The 13,662-nt window shown below is 45.4% G+C and overlaps 1 protein-coding gene across 1 annotated transcript; it reads left to right on the top strand.

The window, feature by feature from the left end:
* The first annotated feature begins 11,899 nt into the window (after window positions 1–11,899).
* LOC139266633 (cell surface glycoprotein 1-like) lies at window positions 11,900–13,371 on the top strand. The gene is made up of 2 exons (XM_070884222.1): window positions 11,900–11,978; window positions 12,437–13,371. The coding sequence occupies exons 1-2, from the start codon at window positions 11,900–11,902 to the stop codon at window positions 13,369–13,371; spliced, it is 1,014 nt and encodes a 337-aa protein (XP_070740323.1).
* Window positions 13,372–13,662: the final 291 nt, after the last annotated feature.

Raw genomic sequence — 13,662 nt, 5'->3', positions numbered from 1 at the left:
GAAAGGTTGAGAAGGTTAGGTCTATACTCATTGGAGTTCAGAAGAATGAGAGGTGATCTTATCAAAACATATAAGATAATGAAGGGGCTCGACAAGGTGGGCGTAGTGAGGATATTTCCACTCATGGGGAAACTAAAACTAGGGGACATAGTCTCAAAATAAGGGGCCGCCCATTTAAAAATGAGTTCAGGAGGAATTTCTTCTTTCGCAGGGTTGTAAATCTATGGAATTCTCTGCCCCAGTAGAGGCTGGGTCATTGAATATATTTAAGGCGGAGATAGACAAATTTTTGAGCGATAAGGGAATAAAGGGTTATGAGGAGCGGGCACGGAAGTGGAGCTGAGTCCATGATCAGATCAGCCATGATCTTATTAAATGGCGGAGCAGGCTTGAGGGGCCAAATGGCCTACTCCTGCTCCTATTTCTTATATTCTGATGTAGTCGTGAAGGTTCTAAGGATAAGAACAAATATACATTAGAAAATATTCTGTAGAGCATAATGGCTTCGTTTCTGCAGGGATTGTCGATAAGTCATCCATAGATCCAACTAGGCAGAGTTGAATGGTTAGGTGGGATTCATTTCCTGCATTTTTACATTGTTACCTTTGACAGTCAGGAAGAGTAAGATAGGTAAACAGCTAAAATAGATATCAGCATACGTATAAAATTAAGTAGCATCGCCTATGGGATATTGTCTGTCAAAAAACAGTTTAAGATATTATTGAAACATTTTCATGCAATTAAGAACAATTAGACAAGCAGCACAGACACAAAAAAATATATTATAGCGTGCGAAACCTTGCCTCAAAAAAACTGCTAACTCATTCAATGTTTTATGGGAACAGGCATAGCATCATCATGTAGAGTTTTGTCTTTATCTCAGGATAAGAAGTATTAGGGAAGTCTTTCCTAAGTGGAATGGAGTGGAGGGAAAGAAAAGAGGATGGCTACACTCTGCACATGTCAATGCTTAACATTCAGAGAAATAGCAACTAGGAAATCCAGCAATCAATGAATGATCAAAAAGATTCTTCAGATTGTCATCAATCTCTGATTTCCAATAAATCTTTGATGGCCAAGCTACATAGGAGACTGATTGGAATAATTTTAGTCAGGATCTCAGTTTGTAACTCTTGCAGCTGCTACGATTGTGATGAAGGACTGTAATTAGAGCTGTTCCAGGATAACTAGAAGCTGAGTGTCCTCATTAAAAGCATACGGCAGCACTGCAGCAGTTTTATCACACAGCTATTTTGTTCTTAGCAACAAAGGCACATACATATGGGCAATGAAATTGTGAATCCAGAGGATTACACTACAAAACTCTGCAGGATTACTTCAGTTGTGTCGCCAGTGGAACTATGGAAACCATAAAGAAAAGATAAGCAGAAAGGCTGTGTTTGAAAGCAGCTGTACCTCTTCATGCTATGAATCTGTTGACTTCATAAAGTTTACAAACAACTGACAATGATCCTGGTCAGTTTAGAATTGAAACGTTTAATTACTAAATTATTCTAGCTTTGTTATACAATGTCATTTGCATCAATTCTAATTAAATAACAACAGTAATTTTGGTTTGAAGTGACCCAAAGCACACTCAGATAAGAAATGTGAGACTGCCTTAAGAGGTGATCTTACTGTATTTCAACTTCATGCCTCCCGCAGTGAAGCACGGTCTTAAACGATCCCAGGTGGTCCAGTGAGAACTTTCTGAATTTCCTTTCAGCTCTTGCTCTGCATTAACATTTAACTTACATTCAGATGCTGGTAGCAAACATGTGCCAAGCTGTATTGTCCCTGAGCAAATTGCAATGTAGGAGTTGTCAGTATAACTTGGGTCCGCAGATTCAGTATCAATCTAAACAGTCATTACTATAACAATAAGCTGGAATTTGCAGGTGCAGGGCATCTCGTAGTGTGCCCGGTTAGTTAGATTTTTCCTGCACCCTTCAATTCAATACTTTATTCCCTGTAAGTTCCTGGAAGTGTGAGCTGGTAACGGCACGGTGAGCGCAACAGGGCATCTGGAACCTTGGTGAACAATGGGACAAACAGTGTATCTCTTTAACCAATGACATTACAGGATTGAGAAATAAACAGAGGAAGGACTGAGTTGGAGGGTGAATTAGAGTGGGTGAATTCAATGTTAAATCAAGTACAGAAAGGGAAATAAAGTGAGAGACAGAAAGATTGGATTAAGAGAGGAAGAAAAAAGAGACAGAAATAAATGTAAGAAAAAAAATTCAAACATTTAGGGGGAAGAATGCAGGTCATTTGCGCCTCCCGTTAGCGCCCCGCACAAACACCTTTGCAACCGGGTGCTACGCTACTCAAGGCTCCCACTAAATTCGGTGGGAGTTTAGCGGTAGCAGTAACACGTAGCCCCTGAAGCTGCGCCAGGCGATGACAGTGACAGCTTCAGGGGACGCGTATCGGGCGGCCGGCCACTAGTGGGGTGAAAGTTAAAGGGGAGGTGAGCTGCAGTTGGTAAAAAAATTGGCTGTTTTTTTGTACACCCCATTGCCACTTTGGACATGGGCTCTGTGCCATGATCGGTCAGCCCGGCACTCTCCTTTAATTCCAGGAAGAGCCCATCCTATGCGGCAGCACTACGCGGCCCAATGCACAGCACTGCTAAGCTGTGCACCTTAAGCCCAAGGCGTCCACCCAGCACTTAATTTAGCACTCTATTTCTTTTCGGGGCTGATAACCCCAATTTCTCGTGAGAGGCGAGACTTTTGCACTAGGCGCAGTCTCATGCCTCGCGAGTGCTACCGTCTCAAATGGGGCACATCCAAATTTTTAGCCCCTAAAATTTGACATTTTTAATGTCTCCCACAACAATTCACTACTTGAAGGAATGAGACGCCACAGTATTAATTGTTCATTTTCGGGACAGAAGAGATTGATTCGCAGTCAATAACAGTTATCACATTGTTAAAAGGGTCCTTACGCTATTAATTACTAGACTTAACTTTCTGTCGCAAGTTTAATGGGCAATTCATGTGCAAATGCAGCAAGGTTATTAAATTCATTGGGCAGTTAAGTGCGAGATGCCAATTTCACAAAGCTAACAGAAGAGCGGCACAAATCATCCAACAGCTTGTGGCAATTCACAAATGACAGGGTAGCTCTTCCTCGTCACAAGTCGCTGGCTAATTTGTACATTAATAATGCCATGCATCTTTCACACGGCATTATTTTTTCAGCAAATTCTGGCCCAATATTTTTGAAGTAGTATTTTCTTTGTTACAAAAATTCTAATTGAGCAAACCATTTGATTATTTTTCAGTGTTATTTTCCATTCCTACCACCATTATTTCACCCAACTGAAATAAGAATCATAATAATCTACTTCTATGAAAATAATGCACATAGTTCCAATTGTGCATTGCATTGCAACCACAGACACATTGGATCCAATTCACAGAGCTGAGAGTTGCTCCATTTGTTAATGGCATAGAACAAAGGGCAACTAACAGTAGAATGTATCTTGAAATTTCATCACTGTGAGAACCACAGATGTCCATATTAGATGTTCATGTTATTTCATATTAAAACATCTAGAATGTAATTTTAGAACTTCAAACTTAAAAATAGTTTCCAACTGTTTGATTTCAGGTGATTTAATATGACCATGTGCATTGCTCAATTTGAATTTCAGTAATTAAAAAAATATTTTCTTGAACTGATCTAAATCTTCAAAATGATTCTAGTTTCTCCAGATATTTTCTTTGAATGTTCAATACAAAAATCAGCTTCCCTGGCAAATTAGTGCCACCTATGAACTGAAGTGAGTCCTTTTGCAAAAGGTAATCTGGAATAGCATGCCCAAGGTGAACACTAAAACTGGATTTGCATGCAGGATCTCACCGTGCTCTTGAGTCACTTCTGACGACAATTATCAACCATATTTGGCTAAAAGTATCAAACAAATTTAAGTACTGAATGGTGTAATTTACATCAGTGAGCAGTAATAGCCAATTATTGCAAACAGATCAAACAAGACAACAGTTTTAAACCACTTCAGGAAAAGTCGAAATGGACAAACGATAGAAACATAGAAAAATAGAAAATAGATGCAGGAGTAGGCCATGCGGCCCTTCGAGCCTGCACCACCATTTAATAAGATCATGGCTGATCATTCCTTCAGTACCCCTTTCCTGCTTTCTCTCCATACCCCTTGATCCCCTTAGCCATAAGGGCCATATCTAACTCCCTCTTGAATATATCCAATGAACTGACATCAACAACTCTCTGCGACAGGGAATTCCACAGGTTAACAACTCTCTGAGTGAAGAAGTTTCTCTTCATCTCAGTCCTAAATATCCTAGCCCTTATCCTAAGACTATGTCCCCTGGTTCTGGACTTCCCCAACATCGGGAACATTCTTCCCTCATCTAACCTGTCCAGTCCCGTCAGAATCTTATACGTTTCTATGAGATCCCCTCTCATCCTTCTAAACTCCAGTAAATAAAGGCCCAGTTGATCCAGTCTCTCCTCATATGACAGTCCAGCCATCCCTAGAATCAGTCTGGTGAACCTTCGCTGCACTCCCTCAATAGCAAGAACGTCCTTCCTCAGATTAGGAGACCAAAACTGAACACAATATTCCAGGTGAGGCCTCACTAAGGCCCTGTACAACTGCAGTAAGACCTCCCTGCTCCTGTATTCAAATCCCCTAGCTATGAAGGCCAACATACCATTTGCCTTCTTCACCGCGAGCTGTACCTGCATGCCCACTTTCAGTGACAGACTAACCATGACACCAAGGTCTCGTTGCACCTCCCCTTTTCCTAATCGGCTGCCATTCAGATATTATTCAGCTTTCGTGTTTTTGCCCCCAAAGTGGATAACCTCACATTTATCCAAATTATACTGCATCTGCCATGTATTTGCCCACTCGCCTAACCTGTCCAAGTCACCCTGCAGCCTTTTAGCATCCTCCTCACAGCTCACACCGCCACCCAGTTTAGTGTCATCTGCAAACTTGGAGATATTACACTCAATTCCATCATCTAAATCATTAATATATATTGTAAAGAGCTGGGGTTCCAGCACTGAGCCCTGCGGCACTCCACTAGTCACTGCCTGCCATTCTGAGAAGAACCCGTTTATCCCGACTCTCTGCTTCCTGTCTGCCAACCAGTTCTCTTTCCACATCAGTACATTACCCCCAATTCCATGTGCTTTAATTTTGCACACCAATCTCTTGTGCGGGACCTTGTCAAAAGCCTTTTGAAAGTCCAAATACAGCACATCCACTGGTTCTCCCTTGTCCACTCTGCTAGTTACATCCTCAAAAAATTCCAGAAGATTTGTCAAGCATGATTTCCCTTTCATAAATCCATGCTGACTTGGATCCTATCACTGCTTTCCAAATGTGCTGCTATTTCATCCTTAATGATTGATTCCAACATTTTCCCCACCACTGATGTCAGGCTAAATCATTACCCGCTTTCTCTCTCCCTCTTTTTTTAAAAAGTGGTGTTACATTAGCAACCCTCCAGTCCATAGGAACTGATCCAGAGTCGATAGACTGCTGGAAAATTATCACCAATGAATCCACTTTTTCTAGGGCCATTTCCTTAAGTACTCTGGGATGTAGACTATAAGGCCCTGGGGATTTATCGGTCTTCAATCCTGTCAATTCCCCTAACACAATTTCCCGCCTAATAAGGATATCCTTCAGTTCCTCCCTCTCACTAGACCCTCAGACCCTAGTACATCCGGAAGGCTATTTGTGTCTTCCTTTGTGAAGACAGAACCGAAGTACTTGTTCAATTGGCCTGCCATTTCTTTGTTCCCCATTATAAATTCACCTGAATCCGACTGCAAGGAATCTATGTTTGTCTTCACTAATCTTTTTCTCTTCACATATCTATAGAAGCTTTTGCAGTCAGTTTTTATGTTTCCGGCAAGCTTCCTCTCGTACTCTATTTTCCCCCTCTTAATTAAAACCTTTGTCCTCCTCTGTTGAATTATAAATTTTTCCCAGTCCTCTGGTTTGCTGCTTTTTCTGGCTAATTTGTATGCCTCTTCCTTGGATTTAACACTATCCTTAATTTTCCTTGTTAGCCACGGTTGAGCCACCTTCCCGGTTTTATTTTTACTCCAGACAGGGATGTACAATTGTTGAAGTTCATGCTTGTGATCTTTAAAGGTTTGCCATTGCCTATCCGCCGTCAACCCTTTAAGTATCATTTGCCAGTCTAATCTAGCCAATTTGCGCCTCATACCATCAAAGTTACCTTTCCTTATGTTCAGGACCCTAGTTTCCGAATTAACTTTGTCATTCTCCATCTTAATAAAGAATTCTATCATATTTTGGTCACTCTTCCCCAAGGGGCCTCGCACAACAAGTTTGCTAATTAGTCCCTTCTCATTACACATCACTCAGTCTACGATGGCCAGCTCTCTGGTTGGTTCCTCGACATATTGGTCTAGAAAACCATCCCTAATACACTCTAGGAAATCCTCCTCCACCGCATTGCTATCAGTTTGGTTAACCCAATCAATATGTAGATTAAAGTCGCCCATGATTACAGCTGTACTTTTATTGCACACATCCCTTATTTCTTGTTTGATGCTGTCCCCAACCTCACTACTACTATTTGGTGGCCTGTACACAACTCCCACTAGCATTTTCTGCCCTTTGGTATTCCGTAGCTCCACGCATACCGATTCTACATCATCCAAGCTATCATCCAGTTCATTAAGTTATTTGAATAACTTTCAATGTGTATCCTTCAAACAACCAATAGACAAATATTTCTTCGAAGGAAGTAACTGAATCATTTCCTACAGTCTTTCCTGGAATTATAGAGGTGAAATACTCTCAGAACCATATGAAAACCATAACTAAGTAGTTTATCAAAACTGCAATGACAGGATTTTTGGCGTTTGAGATTTCGAAGCCATAATGATGACGGGGCGGTCCTGATACCAGCTGGAAAAAGTTTGCGCCCTCGTCCGCAAAATTCAGCAGAATGTGAGGTTCCAAAATCAGGCATTACACAAGGGAGTTTTTCTGCCGCAGTCAAAAATCATGGCGTTAAAAAAGATCTGCATTTTGCAAATGCGTAGACACATTCCAATCTTCCCGGATGCAGGCGCAACATTAGGGTGCGGCGATTTCCTTTGTGCATGAGCAGATGCACCGGCCCACTTTCATCACAGCTGGAGAGATGGCGCAGCAGGAGGGAAGACAGAGAGCAGAGAAACATAGAAACATAGCAACATAGAAAATAGGTGTAGGAGCAGGCCATTCAGCCCTTCGAGCCTGCACCATCATTCAATATGATCATGACTGATCATTCTCTCAGTACCCCATTCCTGCTTTCTCTCCATACCCCTTGATCCCATTAGCCATAAGGGCCACATCTAACTCCCTTTTGAATATATCTAATGAACTGGCCTCAACAACTTTCTGTGGTAGAGAATTCACAATTCTCTGAGTGAAGAAGTTTCTCCTCATCTCAGTCCTAAATAGCCTACCCCTTATCCTAAGACTCTGTCCCCTAGTTCTGGACTTGCCCAACATCGGGATCATTCTGCCTGTATCTAACCTGTCCAATCCCGTCAGAATTTTGTATGTTTCTATGAGATCCCCTCTCATTCTTCTAAATTCCAGTGAATATAAGCCTAGTCGATCCAGTCTTTCTTCATATGTCAGTCCTGCCATCCCAGGAATCAGTCTGGTGAACCTTCGCTGCACTCCCTCAATAGCACACCACTTCTCTGCAGCGGCTGCTAAGATGTTAGTGCAGGCCATAGAGAGGAGGTGGCCTGCACTGCATCTGTGGATGGAAGGGGGCCTGTGCCCAGGGTCTTTAAAAGGATATGGAGGGAGATAGCCCAGGAGCTATCAGTGGTCGACACAGTGGTTAGAACTGCTACCCAATGCTGCAAGAAGTTTAATGACCTCACAAGGGTCAACAAGGTGAGTATCCTTTACATTTATACATGGTTTCAAGATCACTGTCTCGTATAATGTTAAGTCTTTGCTGAAGCTGCCCCTTTTCTATGTGTTCCAGGCCATGGTGTGGGTGGTTGAAGCCACCTGAAAGCTGGAGGCTCACTTCACCAGCCATGCCCTCTGCATTCAGGATGCACGTACCCTATTGTGTTCTCACCATTGTCAACCCTCTTCGTACTCCCCTTCCACTGTTGTTATGCATTGTCCAAAGGTCACCGTGAGCCGTTATGCTAACTGGCTCTCACCTCCTTCCACTTTTCCAACATGATCAGTCACCAGCCACACAAATTGAACTGAACACATTTGCACTCCCACACAGTGACAGCTATTGAACTATGGAAGGCACATGTGGCACAAGAGGCTCTTATTGCAAGCCAAGTTATCGCATAATAGCAGGGAGCAGCAATGTACCGGAGGCGGACAGCTGATCTGCAAGAGCTGACCAAGGTACAGCAGAGAGTGTCAGCCCTCATGGGCACCACCAGTTCGCATGGTGGCCAGTGGTGAGGCCGAGCCCCCTATGGATATTGACGGTATGTGAATGGCATTTGCGATTGATGTGAATTCCTTGACCCCTAATATCAAGTGGCATAGCCCCATTAACTATAGATGTCCAATGCCACCTTCCTCTTCTCTGCCTGCCGCCTCCCCTGCTGCTAACCACACGTCTATTGTTTTGTGCTTACAGATGACCAGCCAGAAGTGCAGCAGCCTTCACGTGAGGCGTCCACATCTGGCCACGGGGGAGATGACAAGGGCGGGGAGGACAGTGTGCTCCATGAGCGTGAGACGCCCATCAATCCCACCGTGTGGGGACACAACATCGGCGGAGGACAGTGATTTTGAGGGGTTTGATGACTCTGAGGCTCCTGACCCCAGTAGCCTACAACAACACCAAGCGGGAGGGGAAGCTCGAAGGCCAGCTCCCCGGAGGGTGAGTCGGCCCAGTAGTCCTGCTCAGAGACAGGCAGACATGGACCTGGACTTAGTGGCTATGTCCAGGAAGAACACGGTAATGCACTGTAAGCTCATGGGTGCATTGGGTAGGGTCCCGCAGAGCATAGACACATTTGCTGTGAGTGTGTTGGAGGCTGCTTCATGCATTGCACGTGCATCTGAGGACTCCAGCGAGCCCATCCTTGTCCACTCACAGAGGCAGATGGGCTCCAGCAGCAACAGTGGAGTTCCAGAGTGTGTGGTGCGTGCCATGGCTAAAGTTGCAGCAGCGATCACATCGCAGGCACAAGCTATGCTCGAGCTTGGTGATGTCATGCGATCACTGACTGCTGCTATCCTCTCTGTGTTCCCCACTGTCCAACAGGGAAGTGATGGTACTGAAGCAGGCCAGCAAGTTGTGGTCACACATCATACTCCAGATGCTGAGGCCCAGCCCCTTGTGAGTGTCAGTGGTCCCCAGTAAATGGAAGGTTCTTCCTCAAGATGACAGCATTTCGACTCCCACCACTGACTATCCAGCCATGCACCTAATGCAGTCCACACCTGATCCATCAGAGACTGCTGCCTCCGATGTTGAGGTGCAGCAATCTGCAGCCGGGCCTTCCAGGCCCAGAGCTGGTCGAGGGTGTCGTCGCAGGCCATTTACACTATCTGGCCTACTAGGACAGCAGCCCTCAAGCAGCCTTGCTGTAGTCACTGAGGTCTCATTGAGGAGGAGCAGCAGTCTTGGGAGGGATGAAGGGAAGTGGGGGCAAAGCTCAGGGCAAGTCCCATTAAGGTGTAGGACAATGCTGTGGAGATGACTTGATTTTTCTATATGATGACTGTAAATAGTTAAGTTGAATAAATGCACTTCATTGTTCTTGAGTGCTTGCAGCAGAACATTGTTTATTGTATGGTTTTCTTTTGGTGGGGGGGCTGTTGGTTACTTTGTTGCAGTAAAATGTCAATTTGACCCTTTGCCATTGGTGGCTTGTGTATAATTCCAAAGTTCACCGGAGATGTGCCTTTATGGTGGCACATAGCATGGCCAGTATGAGCTCCATCCCTCAGCTTCCTCCATTCAAGAGAACTGGTCCATTATGAGCTGGCGATGTGTGACTCTTGGTCCAGGAGCATCTACACGCTGCTTCCCCCTGTGGATGGTGTGGCTGTCCAATCGGCCTCACCAGGGTCCTCTTCATTGTCCACCTCTTCCTGAGGTGGGCCTGCAACCCCCACTGGCAATGCCTGGCTCCTCATGATGGCTAAGTTGTGCAATATGCAGCACACGACAATTAATTTGGAAATGTGTTGAGAGGAGTATTGAAGACTGCCTCCAGAGTGATCCAGGCATCAGAATTGCTACTTGAGCAGCTCAATTGTCTGTTTGATGATGTTGCGGGTGGCTGCATGGCTCTCATTGTAGCACTGCTCTGCTTCTATGGTGGAGTTGCGGAGCGGGATCATGAGCCAGGTGGCTAGGCCATATCCTTTGTCCCCGAACAGCCAGTCGCGCCCTTCCCTTGGTCGCTGAAACAATCGTGAGACTGCTCTCACGTACTATGAAAGCATCACGTCTGCTCCCTGGATAGCATGCATTCACTGCACATTTAGGGACTGGTATCCCTCTCTGTTCCTGTCTCTGCATTGTGCAATGGTGCTCACAAGGCCATGTGTGCAATCAATGGCTCCTTGAACCCTCGGGATTCTGCCAAACCCACATGCCCACTCATTCTGACTGTCCCTGCTCATTGGGAACTTTATGAAGATCATTCTATGGGCGTACAGAGCCTTTGTGATGTGGTGAATACAGCGATGTGCAGCATATTGAGAGATGCTGTATATGTCCCCTGCTGCTGCCTGGAAGGAACCGGAGACATAAAAGGCCAGCGCCACAGTCACCTTCACTGTGATGGGCCACACAGTTCTGTTGGCGCTGGTAGGCTGTAGGTCTCTCTGTAGGAGATGGCCCACCTCTGTCAACAAAGCCTTCTCACTCACTGCTCCTCAGAGAGCTGGAGGTATAGGTGTTGGTGCCTGTAAACTCATGGGAGTTAAGCCACCACCCCAACGTCTTCGGCCTCTCCTTATCTGTGGGCTGACATGGCCAAGAGCCCTTCTTCTATTTTGATGCTGTCTAGCAATAGCATGGAGCATGATATGCTGGTGAACTAGTAATGCCCCCATTAAATTTTCTCACTGAAGTTGTAAGGACACTGTAATGGTAGATAAAACTGTCGCTTTCAAGTCAGAGTTTCGCGCAGCATGCTGTGCGCAAATGTTGCAGTCAATGTGACCTGCGAAGTAGGATCCCCTTCCCTCAATTTAAATATGAGTCAAATATCACCTACTGGACTGTGGGACCGCCTGGTTTTTCAGGTGTCTTGTGGGGTGGACGTATAATGTGGCGTTAGGGCCTAACTTTGCAACCAGGGCGCGAGCAGAAGCATTGCATGGCAATTGACAACATGATCTCATTGAAACTAGAGGGTGGCGCGGTAAGTTTTTGTGCCGCTGCAAACCCTGAGCCGAATTTGCTGACTGGGCGATAAAAGCTGGCCGCCCGCCGTTACGCCTTAAAACACCCTTTACCGCCCCTCCAGAGTGCTACCAGAGGTGCAAGTGAGTCAAAAATCGAGCCCTGTATCTTGCAGGCGCAAATTCTACACATTCTTTCATGATCCATTTTTCAAAGTGGAAGTGGCAATTGAGTAGTAAAGAAATGCAGAGATATCCAGGCCAACATGCTCCTTTGTTGTTCAGGGATGGGTGCCGAGGTTAGCCCTTTTCAGCTAAGAACTATTCACCCAGCATTTCTCCTCCTTCTAATAATGTGGGCAACATGTACTGCTGCACAATGAAGCCACCATGGCTACTTCCTGGATAACAGCCACTTATGCTTTTTTCTTATTTGTCCTCTGAAGGTAAGCCACTCATTACAGAGTACCCAGACTCTGCTGCTTTTGTAGCCACATTGCTGATATGGCTGGTATCATTAAACTTCTGGTCAATGATGACCCTTATGATGTTGATAGCCTTGGCCACGGTGATGCTGTTGAAGGTCAGTGGGACGTGTTGAGCCTCTTCTTGGAGATGGTCATGCCCTGGCACTTACATTACACAAATACTACTTGCCGCTTGTCTGGCCAAGCCTCAATGTTGTCCAGGTTTTGCTGTAGGCTGAGGGTGGAACTTCCCTCTTTTGCATTTTACACAATCTGCTCCAGAAATGCATTACTGAAGGTTTATTTGACTTACTACCTTGTGTTTATCTTAAAGCTGTGTTTAGCTGTGTTATGAATGGTTGTGAGGTATTTTGGGGGATTTTTTGTTTTGCTTCATTCCATTTGGTTTGGAGCAAGTGTTATTTAGTCATTTTCCACTTAAATGTTTGCATATTTGTATTGTTTTAATTTCTTTCCCTTTTCACCTCCTACCACTGAAGAGACTTCTACTCTCAATACAAACACTCTACAATGCAAAGATGGACATTACTCTGAAAATTCCTCATGTTCTCAGAAAGCATGAGGATGAGTTGCAGAGGGCTGCCTGCACCTGAGATAGGTTGCAAAGACCCACCATTACCCACAGACCCACCGTTACCCACAGACCCACCATTACCCACAGACCCACTGTTACCCACAGATCCACTGTTACCCACAGACCCACCATTAGCCACAGATCCACTGTTACTCACAGACCCACTGTTACCCACAGACACAGCATTACCTACAGACTCGCCGTTACCCACAGACCCACCGTTACCCACAGACCCACCATTAGCCACAGACCCACCATTACTCACAGACCCGCTGTTACCCACAGACACACCATTACCTACAGACTCGCCGTTACCCACAGACCCACCATTACCCACAGACCCACCATTACCCACAGACCCACCATTACCCACAGACCCACCATTAGCCACAGACCCATGGTTACCCACAGACCTACCATTACCCAAAGACCCACCATTACCCACAGACCCACCATTACCCACAGACCCACGGTTACCCACAGACCCACGGTTACCCACAGACCCGCCGTTCCACAGACCCACCATTACCCACAGACCCACCATTACCCACAGACCCCCATTACCCACAGACCCACTGTTACCCACAGGCCCACCATTACCCACAGACCTGCCATTACCCACAGACCCACCATTACCCACAGACCCCCATTACCCACAGACCCAACATTACCCACAGACCCACTGTTACCCACAGACCCACCATTACCCACAGACCCACTGTTACCCACAGACCCCCATTACCCACAGACCCACCATTACCCACAGACCCGCCATTACCCACAGACCCACCATTACCCACAGACCCCCATTACCCACAGACCCAACATTACCCACAGACCCACTGTTACCCACAGACCCACCATTACCCACAGACCCAGGGGAGTGTTTGCTAGTGCTGTTGGGGAGGAGTTAAGCTAACATGGCAGGGGGATGGGAACCTATGCAGGGAGACAGAGGGATATAAAATGGAGGCTGAAGCAAAAGATAGAAAGGAGAATAATAAAAGTGGAGGGCAGAGAAACCCAAGGCAAAAAACAAAAAGGGCCACATTAGAGCAAAATTCTAAAGGGGCAAAGTGTGTTAAAAAGACAAGTCTGAAGACTCCGTGCCTCAATACGAGGAGTATTCAGAATAAGGCAGATGAATTAACTGCGCAGACAGCAGTTAATGGATATGATGTGATTGGCATCACGGAGACATGGCT

This window comes from Pristiophorus japonicus, chromosome 7 (assembly GCF_044704955.1).
Source record: "Pristiophorus japonicus isolate sPriJap1 chromosome 7, sPriJap1.hap1, whole genome shotgun sequence".
In the NCBI taxonomy this organism is placed as follows: Eukaryota; Metazoa; Chordata; class Chondrichthyes; family Pristiophoridae; genus Pristiophorus; species Pristiophorus japonicus.
This window is presented reverse-complemented; position numbering and strand designations above follow the sequence as displayed.